The 18,654-nt window shown below is 36.0% G+C and overlaps 1 protein-coding gene across 2 annotated transcripts in view; it reads left to right on the top strand.

Annotated features, from left to right (window-relative positions):
- Positions 1 to 18,654, top strand: part of LOC129749197 (pseudouridylate synthase RPUSD2-like) — a 580,032-nt gene that overhangs the window by 528,190 nt on the left and 33,188 nt on the right. For both annotated transcript variants that reach the window (XM_055744124.1, XM_055744123.1), the window contains one exon: positions 750 to 970. In XM_055744124.1, the coding sequence (XP_055600099.1) occupies positions 750 to 970 (221 nt within the window). The remainder of the gene's footprint in view (positions 1 to 749; positions 971 to 18,654) is intronic.

The following is an 18,654-nucleotide window of genomic DNA, read 5'->3' on the forward strand; positions in this document are numbered from 1 at the left end:
TATATTGTACAGACAAAAACTGTAAAATTATACCGACCAAACAAGCAAACAAATATATCCTAACCTCTCTCAAGAAACCCTCATTTAGCAATACTAAATCGTTCCAGAACTGTCCTCGTTTTTTCATAGCTCATTATCCTATCTGTTTCGATCCTAAACTTTTTTCATGTTTTTTAAATAATTGTTTCCCCCCTTTCTCTCTTGTCATGAGCCTTTTGCCCATTTCTCGATGTCGCTTACCTTTCGTGATTAATTAACCCTGCAATGGTTGCGTTCTTTCCTGCTGGCTCCAAAAGCCCTGCCTTGCTTATTCTAACTTTCTTTCAACGAAAGCAGGAAGAGAACCACTAACTGCTTGCCATTTCCGAGTCCGCAGCTTCACGTTTTTTTCCTTAACTTTTTTTTCTTTCTCGTTTGATTGTGTTTTATCCTACTCTCGTTTTTTCCCTTATTTTTATCTTTCTATCTCTATAGGAAATAATTAGCATAAAATTATTCAAACTAAACATCTACCAACAGTGTAATCAGATATGCAAATATCATTTCCTTTTCCGCAAAAACCAGCAACAAGCCAACAGTTGAAAAAAAAGAAGAAAAAAAAACAGAAAAAGAGAGAGAGAAAGAGCAGATCCTCTATCTTAAAATGTTTATTCATTTCAATTTTCCGTTTGTTTCTTCCCGCTCGTCCCGTAAATATCGTGTATAAATCTTCGAACGAACGAACGAACAAATCCTCCATCTCACACCAGGTTCATCCTTGCGGTCGCTACCGGCACAATACGGTTGTGTTCATCCTGGCCAAGGAGTACAACCTGAAGAACCTCAGGACGATTCATCGGCTGGACCGGCTGACCTCCGGCCTGTTGCTGTTCGGGCGGAGTCCCAAGAAGGCGCGCCAGATGGAGCACCAGATCCGGAACCGGCAGGTGCAGAAGGAGTACATCTGCCGGGTCGAGGGCGAGTTCCCGGAGTGAGTATTTAGTATCTTGAATTTATTAGATTTATACCAAATGAAATCTGATTTACGTTCTGTAAGAACCCGATCGTACAACAATTTTCGGAGCCCCAAAAGCTTAGTATTGCTTAATTGCCCGTTTGGAAGTATTTTGCCAATTAGAATCATAGTTGAGGCAACAACAAAGCTCAGAATCACAAAGTTCTTAACATAACGCAACTCAGCACTAGGCATTGTAGCATCAACACTTTACCCTAAGAAGACTGTCTTTTTTTTCGTAAATCACATATAGGTCATTTAAGACATTACCCAGCACAGCGTTCCACATACATTCATACATTTTAAAAACCTCAGCTTCACAAAGGTTATTATTTGAAACGAATCTAGAAAACAGATTTTATATCTGTAGTTTCTATCTTGATCATGAATTCAAATCTGTCCTTGAAAGCTGAATATAGAATTCGAAAACCAAATTCGAAGTCCTCTCGTGCATGAATCTGGCTGGATCATTCGGCCGAAAGTAGGTAGGCAGAAGGCCCATCGGCCGTGAGGCATTCGTCCGATGAACGTTAGACCGGATATCAGGCCGAATAAGCCACTAGGCTGGTCAACGGCTATAAATCCGAAAGGACACAATGTCGTTAGGCCGATTCTAACGACCATTAAGACTAACGATCATTCAACCTAACGGCCATTCGGCGAAGCAAACTTTCGACCTATCGACCACCAGGCCTAACAGCCATTCTGCCTAACAATTATTCGGCCTAGCAACATTTCGCCCTAGTCACATTTAGATCTAACGTAACGTTTCCAGCATCTTTCCAGATTAGTGTCAAAGAATGTCCAATCGGCCTAGCACCAATTCGACCAATCGACCTAATGTGCATTCGGCCTAGCAACCATTTGGTAAAGCGGCCATTTCGGCCTAATAAGCAGACAAGCGTCATAGATGTCTTATCAGCCTATCAAGTCTTATTCGGCCGTACATTTTTTGACCTGTTGACCCATTCGGTCTTGCGAATTTTGACCTTATATCTTAAGGCCTGACGGCCATTGGCCGATTATCCAGACCCCAATGGGCTTGTATGCAGTAGAGCAGGGGTGAGCAACCTTTTGAAAAAACAGGCCAATTTGAGTTTCAAATTTTTACCGTTACCGTTTTTAATTTGAGTCGGACCACAACACAGTGCGGTGATCTCATACAAGCCATGGACAGAAGCAATAAAAAATTTGTTTTTGACAACTTTTTGTGTTTTTATGGTGAATTATGATGAGAAAATGTTTGAAATCTTGTTTTTGGTGATTGGATCCTTCTATGTAGGTTTTTTTTTACCATGGGTGCACGGAAGTGCCGTAGTTTTAATTTGCGAGAATAACATTTCAACCTATTTTAATCTAGAAATGTAATATGTTAGAATAGTATGTTTTTAATCAAATGTTCAATATTGTTTACTTCATTTTAAGTGAGAAGAAAAAGTCTCTATCTTTAAAATACGGAAGAAGCAGGGAATTGTGTTTGGGCAATTTGTTGTTTGAATTGAAGATCTTTCTTTCAGTGAAAATAAGTGAATCTGAATTTAGCAGCAATCTTCCTATTAAATTGGCTCATATTCTAATGATAAATAATCGATTATCTCGTCACACTATTGCAAATTTAAAAAAAAAATCGATTTTTGGTGTTCTGATGGTTTCCTATATAAATGCAAACAGCTCTGCTAATGCTGCAAATGCTAAAAATCCTTAATGTACCTTATTAATCTAGGATAATTTCCTAAGAATTTGAGCATAAAATGGTAATGACGTCTTTTGACACAAATTTTAACGGAACAACTGAAACATGATTTAAGTATTACATAAAACGAAAAAAAAAATTTGGATTTAAACAGATGCTGTTGCTGATCAAAAACTTTTTTTCATCAAAATTATACTGCAGAATATTCTATATACCTTAATCCATTTTTGTAATGCAAGAGATTAATTTTTCAATCGCAAATATACGAACGCGATGAGGTTGTTTGCTTCGCAATGTTTCACGCAAAAAGTTTCCAAAACAACCTTCAACTTGACACACCAACTTCAAGGTCGCCGTATAGCAAAACAAAAAGCTAAAATGGTAAACTTACACATGATTAAGGTGTTTCAACCTCTCACCAATACATTTGAATGATAAAATGCACATTAGCATTAAGTAGTTTTATTTTTACTTTTGTCCACTGTTCACCGACTGGTGCGAAATCAATTATTATTAGTAAAATTTTATGGTTATTTTTGAATATTATTTTATTTATTTGAACTTCTTTGAAATTATTCGTTCTTTAAAAAAGAGACATCATTGGCATTGCTTTTTTTTGCAAAAGTGCAAATTTTTGAAAGTCTTTTACCACTTATAAAAGTTGGTGGTTCTTCCATTTGAAAGTCTCCAGCGATAACTAGTGGTCAGACTTTTTTTTAATTGGAAATCGCTGACCTCTTAGCGTTCGACGTTGAATCGTTATCGGAATTTATTGATTTAATTTTTCTTTTCGGTACATATTTTTGAGAATTTTTTTTATTAACAATTTAAATATAAAGTTCTGAATAAGATAATTTATTGGGATGTTGGGCAAAGAAGTTTCCATAATTTTAAGGATTTTGAAGCAAATATTGTTGAAAAATCTAATTTACTGTTTTGGTTCCTAGTTCTTGATTTTTTTAAAGCAATTTCCAAGGGTTTTTCTTTATTTAATTTAAATTTCACAGCAGAAATAGGATTTGTTAGGTTAATTTATGAAAATTTTGTGATATTGTGTGATATTGTGAATTACCAACATCCATTCCTAAAATTACTCAATGTATCAATGTTTGGCATGATTTTTCGAAACAAAAATATTTCACTAGTTAATGGTTTAATTTTTTGTCAACATTTCAGAGCGTACGAATCAAACAAATTTTTGCCAAATTATGTGAAATAAACAAATCCTAAAATAAACTTATCTCCTGGATAGAATTACCCTAACACATTATTTTTGTAAAAGGTTAACGAAAAATCACAATTGAACTTAGAGATGCTCGTGCTCTTCTGTAGCTGTAAAGTAAGCATTTCTAACTCCCGGATATTCAAGAAATAATTCGAAAGAAATCTAGTCGGACCCGAACGTACGAATTTTATGGAAACCTGCCCGAATTGCGTCCACATTCACTTACATTAGTCGCGAAATTTAGCTAAAATTCAAATAAATGATGAAGATATGGGCGCAAAAAAGAATTTTTAGAATTATTTTCTTCAACATTGGTATTTTTTTTAAATTGATGAGTTTGGAGGAAAAATTTTAATTTCAAGTGACTCAATTAAACTTTCTCTGATTTTGTTCAAGTAGTACTTTAATTTAGCTCGAATTTTCCCAGAAGATTTTTGGATGAGAAAATTTGGTATAAAATGCTCGCTTTTTACCAGTTCGACCAGATGTGCCTGGTCCAGATATTTACAGGTATAATTTCAGAAGGCCTATTTTATGGCCCTAAGATTTTTTTACTGTTCCGACCCGATTTCAAGGATTTTGAATTTAAAAGAACTCAATAAATTCTTCAAATGGAAAAAATGTAAAAGATCTGTGATTTCAAAGTAGTCGATGATTCCTTTGAATTCATCCACAGTATTTGAAAGACCCAAATACTAATACTTCACTAGCTACTTGCTAGCATCCTCAGTGGGTTATCGACTGAAGATAGTGTGTGTATCATCGAAGATGTCTTCAAAAGGTTGTTGATTACTTCTGATCAGCTTATTTCATTGACCAATCGCGTCCCGAGAGTCGAAGAAATTCCGCCACTACTGCCTGAAGCTGCGGAAAATTTGTTGAAAAAAGTTGAATTTTCTTAAAACAATTGAACTTTGTTAAATTTGTATAAAATATTTATAGAAATAATTAAATATTTAAGGTCATTATAAAATAAGAAGATCAACAATTCAAAACAATATCACGACTAATGGTTGGCTTGTGTATTGTTGCTGGTTGTATTTCTGATAAAAAAAATATTGAAATTGAATAAAATTCTATAAAAAATCATGAAAAATTACAATTTTCACAATTATAACTCTCAAATTTAAAGCAAAACCTATCTCCAATTTTTCAGCATTGAATATTCATATCTCAAGCTACATTGTGCAATAAATTTAAGATTTTTAAATTTGCACAAATCAGAGATATTGCAGCTCAAAAATGATTTCAAATTTGAACACATTTGTGGTCCTAACTTTTGCAAATGGAACAATAGCTCTGTATAATCTTAAAGAAAAACATGCGCATTGTTATACTGATCAATAATTTAGAATACACTTATACTGTACAACTTTGCTAGAAAAAGTTATGTTAAAAGAAATGTGTTTTTTTCGCTGTGCCAAGGTTGAAGCCGCAAAATTATTTTTTTTCTCTTTTTGTCATGATAAATGTTTGTTCTGGACCACTGTGCATTGAAGTTTCCAAGTTGTTTAATTTCATGGCATGGCAGTATCGGCAGTATTTTGCAAATTTTGTTTCGCTTCCTTGATAAAGTTTCAAATAACCACACATATTGCATGTAATTTCCATTGCAGTAGTAAAATTCATGTCAAAAGCTAAAAATTTCACACTTTGCGCTCATAACAGATACCTAAGAACTGTTGAAATTCTCATTCCACGATTTGGGAAAAAAAAATAAGGAAGGAACTCATTAAAGCTAATGAAAAGCTGTTTCAAGTGAAAATTTATTCATACTATGTTTAATGATAACAACAAAAATAATACCTTTTGGTTTTATCTTATGAAAATATGTTTTTTTATTACTCGCAAAAAATGCCTGAAATAGGATTCGCTGTCATTCCATCTCAGAGGATGCTTCCCCAGAAAAACAGAAAAAGGGTACTGAATCTCTGCAAGAATCAATTAATGTTCCATCAGTCAGTTGTCAGGTCTCGTTGGCAGAAATGGCCAGACCGCCAGATCTAATTGGTTCCACCCAGGGCATGACTAATTGAATCTGACGAGGTTCCTTCTACCTACTACTGACTACGGGTTGAATGAATCGAGAAGACTGAAGCCGAATGCTTGAGGTGAAGCCGACGAAAAAAAGAAGACCCAAACAAAACAGGATCGAAGAAAGGTTAAAGACTGGTGCTTCACTCGGGAAGGAACTCCACCATTCACGGTAACTGACACGAAACTTTTTGTATCATGTGTCACCGGGTGATGATGACGAACAGGTTGAAATTTATTTCTATCCAAAAATATATTTCGGTGGAACCTGTCATGTTTAATTGATAAACTAATACCGGAAAAAAAAGTCGGGAAGTTTTGAATGCTTATAGAACATATGTCATTATTAACAAGAAATGTGACTTTTGATATAATTGAACTCCAGCCCTATAAGTGAAAATACGTATAACTAACCTCATTCGATAAACCCATCTAATCTCATACCAACGAAAAAAGATGTTACAATGAACCGGACCCCTCGCAGATAGATTACTACATATTTTACTTAACTCGACGATGACCTCATAGCCGTATTACATTAACACGGCTTTCGTTTTACGATTATTGCTACATGATGTGGCTCCCTGATAAATAAAACCAACAACACTTTGACGATGACCCTCATGAGTTTTCCGCAGCAAGCCTCCATCACAGCGCCAAACAATTACCGGTTCCATCCGAAGTCGATATGGGTGACGATGGGAAAATGCCGGAGCAGCAAAATTGTAGGAATACGGATATATAGGAGTTGAATGGAACCAGATGACCTCTCGCTTGATCCCTGCCGGCATTTTGCCTCCCCGGCAGACCGGAAGACATGCCGGGATAAAAGCTTATTCCAGCATGATTCCGGAGCAACATGTGTGACCCCTCCGGAGGCCTGGCCTACCGCTGCTGGCATCCAATGAGAGCAAAGTTAGTGTGGATGCAAGAGAGATAGGAAATAGAAAAAAAATATCCCACCGGGAATGGAGCTCAGATGGACCAGTTGGCGACGCCAACATTCACTCAATCCTTGTGGGAATCCTCTCCACTTGTAATGGGTGCGTCTACGCGTGACTTCTTGAGGGTATGGGTAATTTAATTATCTCGATAAAAATCCAATACATGTTGCCCCTAATTGAACCCGGAACAACCGTTCACCCCGATATTTTTTGGGATAGTATAAAAGCCCAATTCTGTAGGAAAAAGGGTTGTTTCGAAAAAAGAATTGAATTTCATCCTCACGAAAGGATATCTAAATAGCTACTCAAAGGTTAATCTTTGGTCAGGTTGCTGAAATGTGAGCACACAGAAGCTACTATTGGAAAAAAAATTACTCTAGGTAATCCTTTCAGCTAATTTAGCGGTGTAGCGCGTTTTAAAAATACTGCAAAAATGTTGGATTCGAGAGACTTTCCAATAAATAATTAACTTTTCAAAAACGTCTGTATTATTCATCCGAGGATTCAAAAACTGTTTAGACTAGTAAAAGCTATGTACTTACATACCTATACAGGAGAACAATAAAGTTGCCGTACTTCTTGGAATATTCTCAACATTCTCATACAAGGAGAATAAAAATAAATAAAATTTACCAAGTAGCTGCGGTCCATCTCATCGAAGCACAGTACGAGGCATTTTCGTACAAGGTCTTGCACGACGGTGTCTTGTCCGAACCAATCCCGGTAACTGCTGGAGTGAGACAAGGATGTATTTTGTCACCGCTGCTTTTTCTCATCGTAATGGATGAGATCTTGACTGGATCGATTGACTGTAGACCAAACCGAGGATTGCCGTGGAATCCTTCAACCATGGAGCAACAGAACGACCTTGACCTGGCAGACGATATTGTTTTGCTCGCCCAAACACAACAAGACATGCAGAGCAAACTCGACGACCTCACCGAAAGCTCCAAGGCAGCAGGTCTCAAAATCAATGTCGGAAAGACCAAGTCGATGGAAATCAATACAGAAAATCGTTCCAATTTCGTGGTAGCTGGACAACAGGTTGAGACAGTGGAGTGCTTCCAGTATCTTGGTAGCCAGATTACGCCTGATGGTGGTACCAAGAAGGACATCGAAACCCGGATCAGAAAAGCCCGATTTGCGTTTGCGAGTCTCCGAAACATCTGGCGGTCACGCCAGATCTCTCTACGAACTAAGATCCGAATCTTCAACTCAAACGTCAAATCCGTATTGCTGTACGGGAGTGAAACTTGGTGCACATATGCGGTGACGACGCGAAAACTGCAAGTTTTTGTGAATCGCTGCCTGCGGAACATCATCCGCGCTTGGTGGCCTGGCAACTGGATCTCAAACGTTGAACTTCATCGCCGGTGTCATCAAAAGGCGCTAGAAATCGAGATTCGGGAACGTAAGTGGAGATGGATTGGGCACACGCTGCGAAGAGATGAAAACGAGTTTTGCAGAGAGGCGCTTAACTGGAATCCAGATGGGCATCGAAGAAGAGGCAGGCCCAAAAGCTCGTGGCGGCGTAGTCTAGCCGCTGAAATCCGCACAGTTGACGAGAACCTTGGCTGGCAGCAAGTGAAGACGCTGGCTCCGGATCGCCAGCAGTGGAGATCTTTTATCTCAGCCCTATGCGCCGGTCAATCGGCGCTGAACCCTTAGGTAGGTTAGGTTACTGCGGTAATTTTTTCCACCTCTTATTCGAGGTAAATTTTACTGTTTTTCGTATACCTCGCCAAAAGGCGAATCGTACCTTCTTTCTTTTCACCTAGGAAAAAGGCAAATTTTTCCTTTTTCGGGTTAAATGGCCGAAAAGGTACATACTACCGGTTTTCCATTCACTGATTAAAAAGGTAAATTTTAATCTTTTTTCTATACACCTAGGACCTGGACTATTGTTTGGGAATAACTTCCTTTAATTTTCCTTGAATGTTCCACCAACGCTAAATACTTTCTCCGTGTATTTACGTGAAACCATGACCACCGTATCCTCCAGCACATACATTCTCCGTTCGACTTATCTACTCAGCTGGTGGTTAATATTAGCTGTGGATGTTCCAGAATGATTCCGGGAGTACTTCGAAGCTTATCTGGGCAACTACTACAGTGAGCGAAATAAGAATAGCACCACTATGTGTTTTGCTTGTTAAAATATGAATGTTAGAAAATCACCAAAATTTTCATCTATAAATTGTTTTGAATTGTTTAACGGATAAATCAAGCATAAGTTTACTTTTTTTGGACGTTGCAATTGGCGTTGAGGACCAAAACTATGGAAAAAGGGTGCGAAATAAGAATAGAACCACTTGTGTTTTTTCAACAAATACAAGATTATTTCTAAAAATTTACTGTGTAAAAGTGAATAATAATGCTTCTACGAATTATTTGAATAGTTCACTGCATTTTAAGGAGTTTTCTAGAATTTCAAAGATTTTCAAAGGGTTTAAAATGCTGTTTTAAGAGATGCTTTTCTAAAACTAAAGAATTTGATATTTGAGCTGTAATTCTTTACCAAACTACTTACTTTCTTCATTAAAATGACGTGAAATGATGAATCAAACATTTTCGGTTTATTTTAAATTAGAAAAAAAACAGGTTGGTATCCATAAACTTAGATTTTTTTTTTCAATAATCATAACTTTTTCCAGTTTCAAGTCATAGATGGCAGCACTATCTTGCCGTTAATACCAAATTAAGTCTCAATATTGATTTTTCAGGTTTATTTAGGCCCATATTCATCATTTCGATGTAGTTTTCCAACACAGTTTTGTTGGAGTTCACGCTGCAGAAATCTTTTCCGGATTTGCAATAAAAACACCAGCACAAGAATATAACACCGCCAAAATTCCTACACATCTCAACTTCCGATTCAATTTCAAATCATACGAATAATACTGCTATTTATCTGGTTCATCAAGCTCCATTGGAAAGTACAAAATTATTCTGATTATCGGTCCAAGAAATTCACTTTCATGGGTTCATGATGAAATTCTTATTTTTTGATATTATGATCTTAGAATTTCCAAGGTGGTCACACGGTACCAAGTACTTTTTTCTTGACCAAAATCATCCAGCACACCTGAATTAATCTCAGATATTCAAAAATGGGCATAAATTCGGTTTAATTGCAAGATAGTGCTGCCATCTATGACTTGAAACTAGAGAAATAGCGTTTGACTATTTAAAAACATTAGTATTTTTGAATTTGAAGCCTGTTTTTTCTTCAAATTCAGCATCAAATCTATGTTTCGTCAATTTGCATCATACTTATGAATGATGATGAAGAAATAAAGCAGTTTGATAAAGTATTATAGCTCAAGTATCAAATTCCTAAACGCTAGAGGCGCATCTCTTGAAACCCCCTTTTAAAACCTTTGAAAATCTTTGAAATTCTAGAAAACTCCTTAAAATACAGTCAACTGTTCAAATAATTCGTAGAAGCATTATTATTCACTTTTACACAGTACATTTTTAGAAATAATCTTGTTTTTTATTGAAAAAACACAAGTGGTTCTATTCTTATTTCGCACCCTTTTTCCATAGTTTTGGTCCTCAACGCCAATTGCAACGTCCAAAAAAAGCAAACTTATGCTTGATTTATCCGTTCAACAATTCAGAACAATTTATAGAACAAAGTTTTGGTGATTTTCAATCATTCATATTTTAACAAGCAAAACACATAGTGGTTCTATTCTTATTTCGCTCACTGTATAACCAAGGATTGAAAAACTCACTCAAACGAGCGACGGAGCCTGCATCGCTCCGATTTTTTCTCATAAAAATGCCCGTGAACGCGAATGAGGTGTGAGCGAGAATCTCCTGTTCTCACGAATCAAGCCCGACCAAAACGAAAACACGACCAAGGCTCCTGATTCCTTTTTGCCTTGCTTCCTTCTCCGCACACAAAATCTAGCAACAACCCGACGATTGCGTAGCAGCGAGCCGATTCATGAAACTTTTTTCCAACCCTCTCATGAGCCGTGTTAGTAATGGTATTATTCTTTCCCGTGGAAAAATGTTCGTCCCTTTGCCTTGAGCTTGAACAAACACTAACAGCAACAAAGATGACGCCAAGCCGTGTTGGCTGTAAACACGCGTTGGCCAAAAGGAATGGAAAATAAGAAGAACAATGTGCATACGGCCGGCACATCCAATCCATTTTAGTGATGTTATTATTCTTTTTAGGCAAATATGCCGAGCCAAAAGAATCGTTTTTCTTCTTGCTAGTGCTGTTATTATTGCTTCCTACAAAGAATGTGCGTCACTTTTGGAAGCTACGAGCTTGAAAGAACATCAATAACATCAACAGCAACAGTGTGCACTTGTGTAGGCCAAGTCAATCTTTAAACGATCGGTGCCCGGACGGTACGGACGGTTTGTCTCTGAGAAGGACGAGCCGAAAGATTCCTTTTTCTTTTTCTTCTTCCTACTTTTTTCTTCTGAACTAGCGTACTTCCTTCCCTAAACAGACAGCAAGCTCGGTATCAAAATTCTCATGAAGCAAATTCGAGTCTCTCGTGATCCCGTTTCTCAGACTCGCTCATGAATATTTTTTAATACGAGCTTGAGCTTGAGCTTGAGCTTAGATAAACCGTACATTTCAGTAGTTGCTACTCCGTGATTGACAAGAACTACCAAAATTGTACATAGATCCAAATAAATGGGGCTTGGGATTAGCTTACCATTTTCTGTGTACACGTTTCGAAAGTTCCTTATCTTACATGGTCAATAACGGCGCCGGCCACGTCCTTACGGTTCATCGGGGAAAGGAAAGGATTGTTAGTTCGACTTACGTTGCTACTAGAGACCGAATACACCTCTAAATCTCCACGGTCGTCATAGGAAGAGTAGTTTGTTAGTGGGGAAGGTAAATAAGATCTGGATTCCCTTTGGGAAGGGATGTGATCAAAGGAAAGTTAAATATTTAATAATTTTCGCGTCGCATTCGAGTACATCGCGTTTTAATGTAGAGCAAATACGTCCTAACATGACATTGCCATACACGTGCAATGTACTAAGAATTGGTGCATCTCACCGAATTTTATCGCGCGCTTAAGACGAGAAGAGCTAAACGTCCTAACGTGGCACTGTCATATACGTACAATGTACTTGGCACATGTGCAACTCACCGAATTTAACCGCGCGCTTAAACGACAAGAGCAAAACGTCCTAACGTGACATTGTCATACACGTACAATGCATTTGGCACCGGTGTAACTCACCGAATCTTATCACGCGTTTAAAACGAGAAGAGCAAGGACGAGAGAGAGAGAGAGAGAGAGAGAGAGAGAGAGAGAGAGATAGAGAGAGAGAAAGAGAGAGAGATAGAGAGAGAGAGAGAGAGAGAGAGAGAGAGAGAGAGAGAGAGAGAGAAGAGAGAGAGAGAGAGAGAGAGAGAGAGAGAGAGAGAGAGAGAGAGAGAGAGAGAGAGAGAGAGAGAGAGAGAGAGAGAGAGAGAGAGAGAGAGAAACGAACCGAATTTAACCGCATTTGAAATAATTAATATTGAAATCATCATACACGTACAAAACACTTTTATCGCGCGCTGTAACCAAAAGAAAACACGTCCAAACGCGGCATTGCAATACACGTACGAAATAAAATGCGGAAAATTTATCCATCAACGAACACTGTACAAGCCTTCGATTTCACGGCGGTTAAGCATGTTTGAATTGAAATGAAAAATATACTTATCTTAGTATCCTGTTGAAAGGCAATTCTTCTGTGGGCAACGGTATCGGGTGAAAATTCGCCACTCGATGTCATCAAAAAACCATACATCGAATTTTAATGAACTGGCAGCACAAAAATATAGAACTATAATTGCGCCATCTCCATTTGAAATGAATAATGTGCTTTCGAAAACCCATAACAGCACCATCTTGTGTTAAAAATCACTTGAGAAAAAAAGGCATAACAGCGCCATCTTCTTTCAAAAAAGGACTAGCTACTTTTCCAAAGGCTTTTCGAATTGCGGCCATTTTCTCGACTCAGAAAGAAAACAAAACATACAAATATTTAAACATAAATTGCACTTCATAGTTAACACTTTTCCCTAAAACTTCTGACCACAATCACCGCAAAATTCGCTTTAACAAATAAAACTTAACAAAGACCAATTACTTCACCGCAAAATCAACATTTTTTCTTTTATTTGTAAGAAGTAAGACACCACTGACCACACACTCTTCATCCCACCTTCCATGAATATTTTTTAATACGAGCAGCATAGAAACCGCCGTCGTAGAATCGTTTTTGTTGCTGTTCGTGATTGTATTGAACACAAACGAATAGCGAGCCGGCGGCGAAGCATTTTCGTGTGCGTTTCGAGGAGTGAGCGATTTTAATAGTCCTTGACTATAACTAAATGAAACTTATGGCTACATTTCTAAATACTGTGTTTTTATACATAGCACAAGGATGCAATTTTTTTCTGATAAATGAACTGCTTAACCTCACTAAACAGCTCTGGCAAATAACTACCTTTATGCTAGGTGAATGGTACCTTTCAATTTGGCTCAGTCCAGAAACACCTTACCTCGCTGCGAGGTAAGCTTTACCTTGAAGAGGTAGAAGGTACCTTTTTTGGACTTTTTTCTCGGTGAATTGTACCTTTTTTTTAGCTTATTTCAGGTAAACTTTACCTCGCTAAGAGGTGAGTTTCATCTCGAAGAGGTAGAACCTTTTGATTTTTTACCTTTTTGATTTTCACGAGCGTTCACCTGGCGATCTACGTACATTTCACCTTTTTTTATTATTTTCCGTGTATAGTATCAAATCTAATCAATCAAACACAGGGCCGGATTGATTTTTCACGGGGGCTCATATGAACAATTTTTTTTTTTCATATGCTGTCTCAGAGAACATATTATATTTTAAACATACAATGAAACTGTTAAAAGTTCGTTATATTATATTTAAATAATCAGATATCTTTAATCAACTAATCGAAAATGCAATGGCTAATTAGATCTGTCAAATGCATAATTCAATTCACAATTTATTTATTAACACTATCACTACCCAAAAACTCTGGTTTAGAATAAATTCCCAGATATATATTAAAAAAAAATTCAACTATCCATCACTTAGTATGAGCAGAATAAACATTTTTCTCATGACTATTGGGAAGTAATATGAAGAATTCAGGCAAAATATCTAAAATAAAAAATAAATATAACAGAATTTAATTCAAATTTCATGGAGATAGTTCAATAGTAAAATTCATAACCTAAAATCAGATCAAATTGTCATGTTGTCTGTCCTAAAAATAGCAACATATATCAATTCAAGTATCGGCTATAACCATTTTTGGTATTACCAAGTGTATGCTTGTGTTGCGACGCCTATTAATTCAGGTTTCTGAAGGTTTGTTTTTCGAAGGATTCCTAACCTGCTTCTGAAAATAATCAATGGTGTTCAAATATTGACGTATTTACTGACGTACAAAACGAGCGAATTTCAAGGCTTCAATGCCATATTGGAAGCAGCTCACACGTGGAAAACCGAATTGCTCCACGAAAAGTTGCAGGTCATGCTATAAAATTGTCGAACAATCCATCGTCCAGAATGTTTAAGAAGTAATTTTTAATCCAAAAACAACCACGCAAAAAAATTTCTAAAACATTTCGAAGAAAGTAAACTTCTCCCTCGTTGACTGTAAAAAACAGACTTTTCTCGATGTTTGGAAATATTTTGTTCAATGGAAATGAAATACTTCCGGACTCGGCAAGTTTAAAAAAAATAAATTTGAACTTTGGGTCTTTTTTCATAAAATGAGAAAAAATTTTATCAACAGACTCAATTATCTTGGAAAAGGGTGGCTCTTCAAAAATAAACTATTTAAGGGAACATTCAGACTTCCAATACATTTTTGATGTCTCAACTAAAAATTGCCTAACACGACCTCTTTGATTCAAAAGTAGAATCAGGAAAATACATTCAACGAACATTTTTCAACTGATTTCAACAGATGCATATACACTTGTCCATCCCAGATTTTTTTTTATCTGTAAAGCATCTAAAAGACTCAATTTGTCACTTCTGACTTAAATCGATATGTCTGTTTGGTTTCTCAACTGATTTGAATAAAATATATAAAGCTGAAATCCATATTGAGTTGACACATTCCAAAAAAATTTAAGTTTAAAACATTTTAACCAAAACTAAGAAATTTCCAGTTCACACTACAAATGCATTTGAAAGATAAAAAATAACCTAAATATTTCCAAATTCTTTTAAAACTTACTCCTTATTTTTTCTTTCTCCATTCGATAATTTCTTTCCTCTACTCAAACACGTTACTGTTAGGGTATCTTCTGATAATGATATTATTCGTACGAATAACCAACCATACACCTGTTTTCAAGGATTTATCGTTACTATTTAACCTCAAACTTAACAAATCTTCAGTTTTATCGATGACCAACTTCAAATTTGTTCTCAGAACAGTTTCTAGCCAATTCCATAGTTTTTTCGGAGTGGTGCATTTTTTTTTATTCTGTGTTCGTTGCTGTCCTCCTGTGAGCATTCTGAGCAGTTCCTATCTTGTAGATTCCCGATGTTGTAAGCTCTGAATTTTCCTTCATTTGGAATAAGATCGCTGAATAGTATAAACATGATCGATCGATCAGTGCTGGATATCAATTTGGAGTTGGAATTTATCCATATTTCATTCCATTTTATATCTGGAAAATGATCCATGGACGAAGGCTTTATCGATTTTCCATTAATGAAGCTCCAGTAATTAAGTTTGATGTATCAAGCTGAGAAATTTACTTTAAAAAAATCAGCACACACACACATAGCTATGATGGCTAGCATTTTACAAATCTTAAAACCACTAGACCACAGAAAGTGTACTATGTATGCCATGACCGGGATTCGATCTCACGAACCTTGGCGTAGAAGACTTGAGCTTTAACCACTACGCCAAAGCCGCTGACTCTCGTACGTGAATTAAAAAATCTCAAACATTTTCTGACATTTTCTAACTCATCAAATCAAGATCTTCTTGGAAAATAACGAGACGATTCTGAAAAACTAAACTCTATTCAAATCTGTTGTAAGGGTGCTTAATCACTTGGCGCACGGCACACTCCCAAATAAACGCACTTCAATCAATCAATCAAATCTTTTGCTATTTTGATAAGTAACAACACCCCAAATGAGTGAATTCACGTCACAAAATTATAGTTTTTGTACAAATTTTATACACTCAGAAAAATACTTCTATGTATGCCAAAAGATTTTCTTATGAACTAGCGTCATAAGAATTTTTTTTGAAATTCAATAAGATTGTCTTATGACGCTAATGAATTCTTCAGATGAACACCTACTTCAAGGAGATGCTGTTTCTTTTCAATAGAGGGTTGTAACTATAATTTCACAGAATTTTGAGCCAATTTTCATCACAGAATCTGTGTCACAGAACGCAGAATTTTAGGAATATCCACAGGTTTCACAGAATTTTCAAAATTTGGACGTTTTTTTCCGAAACTCAACTTTTAGATCAATATTAATTTTGGATAAATCTCTTTGAATTGGAAAAATGAGATAAAATTGGTAATGTTCATTGATTTTTCTTTAGTGAAATGTAAAAAAGACGCAATTGGACATAATTTTTGAGTTAAATCAATGGAAGAAGCAGCACAGAAAACCGTCACAGAATTTTTTATTAAAATCACAGAAAGTCAGAATTTTTGGAAAGGTTTTGTTCAATGGAAGTGAAAAACGTCCTGCTCGACAAGTTTAAAAATTAATAAATTTGAACTTAAGGTTTTTTCCATAAAATAAGATAATTTGTATCAACAGACTTAATTTTCTTGGAGAGGGAACATTCAGACTTAAAATACTTTTTTGATTTCTCAACTTAAAATTTCCTAATACGACCTCTTTAATTCAAAAGTAGGATCAGAAAAATACATCCAATGAACAGTTTTCAACTGATTTTCAACAGATGCATATACTTTTATTAATATCAGATTTTTTTATCTGTAAAACATCTACAGTACCGTTCATAATTGTAAAGAAATTGGAAGCACGCACACTGCCCCTTCGACTTTGAACTTCCATAACTTTTTACTCTGATGATACTTTTTGATCGAATTTTCTGCGTTAGATAGATCAACTATCACACAATAATAACAAAAAAATTGAGCTTTACGGAGTTTTTTTGGCCTGAGATACAGTTATTCTACGAAAATCGAACTTTTTGAACTTTTCTCATTCAAACTGCAATATTTCAGAATCTACGTTACATTCTTTAATGAAATTTTGCAGACTGATTGTTGAAATATAAAGCTAGCACGTCTGAAGTTTTTGAAAAGTGCTATTGATGGGATTAAAAGTTACTGGAGGTACAATATTTCAGGCATGAACCTAGAAATGCGATTTCTATAGAATTTTGGACGAATGTTTCCATAGGAAAATCCTATTTTATGTTTAACAACCAATAAATGTATTTCAACCACACAATCAAAACAATATCGCGAGATTCTGATTTTAAAACACAAATTGATCATTTATTCAATTTTTTCTTTTTTCATTGCTTTCGCCAGATATTTTTTGACTGATTTGTGGATGGAAACAATATTGCTCTCATGAATCGTCCAAAATTTTATAGAAATCGCATTTTTAGGTTCATGCGTGGAATATTGTAACTCGCGTAACTTTTGATTCCATCGATAAATCTTTACAAAAACTTTAGACTAGCTAAATTAATATTTCAACAATCAGTCTGCAAAATTTCAATAAAATATGTAGCGTAGTTTCTGAGATATTGCAGTTTGAATGGTGAAAGTCTGAAAAGTCTGATTTTCATAGAAAAACTGTATCTCAGGCCACACGAACTCCATAAAGCTCAAATTTTGTGATATAATAGTGTGATAGTTGATCTATCTGACGCAGAAAATTTGATCAAAAATATCATCAGAGTAAAAAGTTATAGAAGTTCAAAGTCGAAGTGACAGTGTGCGTGCCTTCAATTTCTATACAATTATGAATGGTACTGTATAGGAGTCAATTTGTCACTTCTGACTTAAACCTGTATACCTTTTTTGTTTCTCAACAGATTTTTACAAAATATATAAAGTTGAAATCCTTGTAACGTAACCAATATACAAAGACACATTCACGAACTCCAAGTATTTTAAATTTTTCATCGGTTTGATCCTCCATATGCCTTAAGAGGACCTTAACAAGAGCAATTGTCGGTCGTAACGCTCTCACCACCTCAAACAGGCCACAAAAACTGTAAAAACTGGATCACCGGTGAAGAAAGTGCCTATAAAATAAGGAATTCCGAAACCACACTGTTTCGCTTCTGGACTCGGACCAGTTGGTTCCATTTTGGTTTAATAACATTTTCAAAAACTTTACTCACAGAAATATCTACTTTTACAGCAATTTTTGTGGCAAAATGTATCTTTTCTGAGCAGTGTCCGTTTTAACCGACCATTTTTTAAAAATGTATAATGCAAGCAATTTTCAGATAGCTTTAAAAACAGTCTTGATGAAGAAAATTTTACTAATTCCAATGGTTAATGCGATAGCAAACAATCAAACTGCAAATCTGCACGAAAACTGCGATGAAAATAGCAATAGATATCTGATTTCTATTGCGATTCTACCTTAGGGTGTCCGTCTTACCCGACTTTCCCCTAAATATAATAAATTTCTCGAAAAAGATACAATGTCTACCGGCAGGACTTGAACCCGCAATTTCCTCTTCAGTACAACGGCACGTTAGCCAATTACA

Source organism: Uranotaenia lowii, chromosome 2 (assembly GCF_029784155.1).
Source record: "Uranotaenia lowii strain MFRU-FL chromosome 2, ASM2978415v1, whole genome shotgun sequence".
In the NCBI taxonomy this organism is placed as follows: Eukaryota; Metazoa; Arthropoda; class Insecta; order Diptera; family Culicidae; genus Uranotaenia; species Uranotaenia lowii.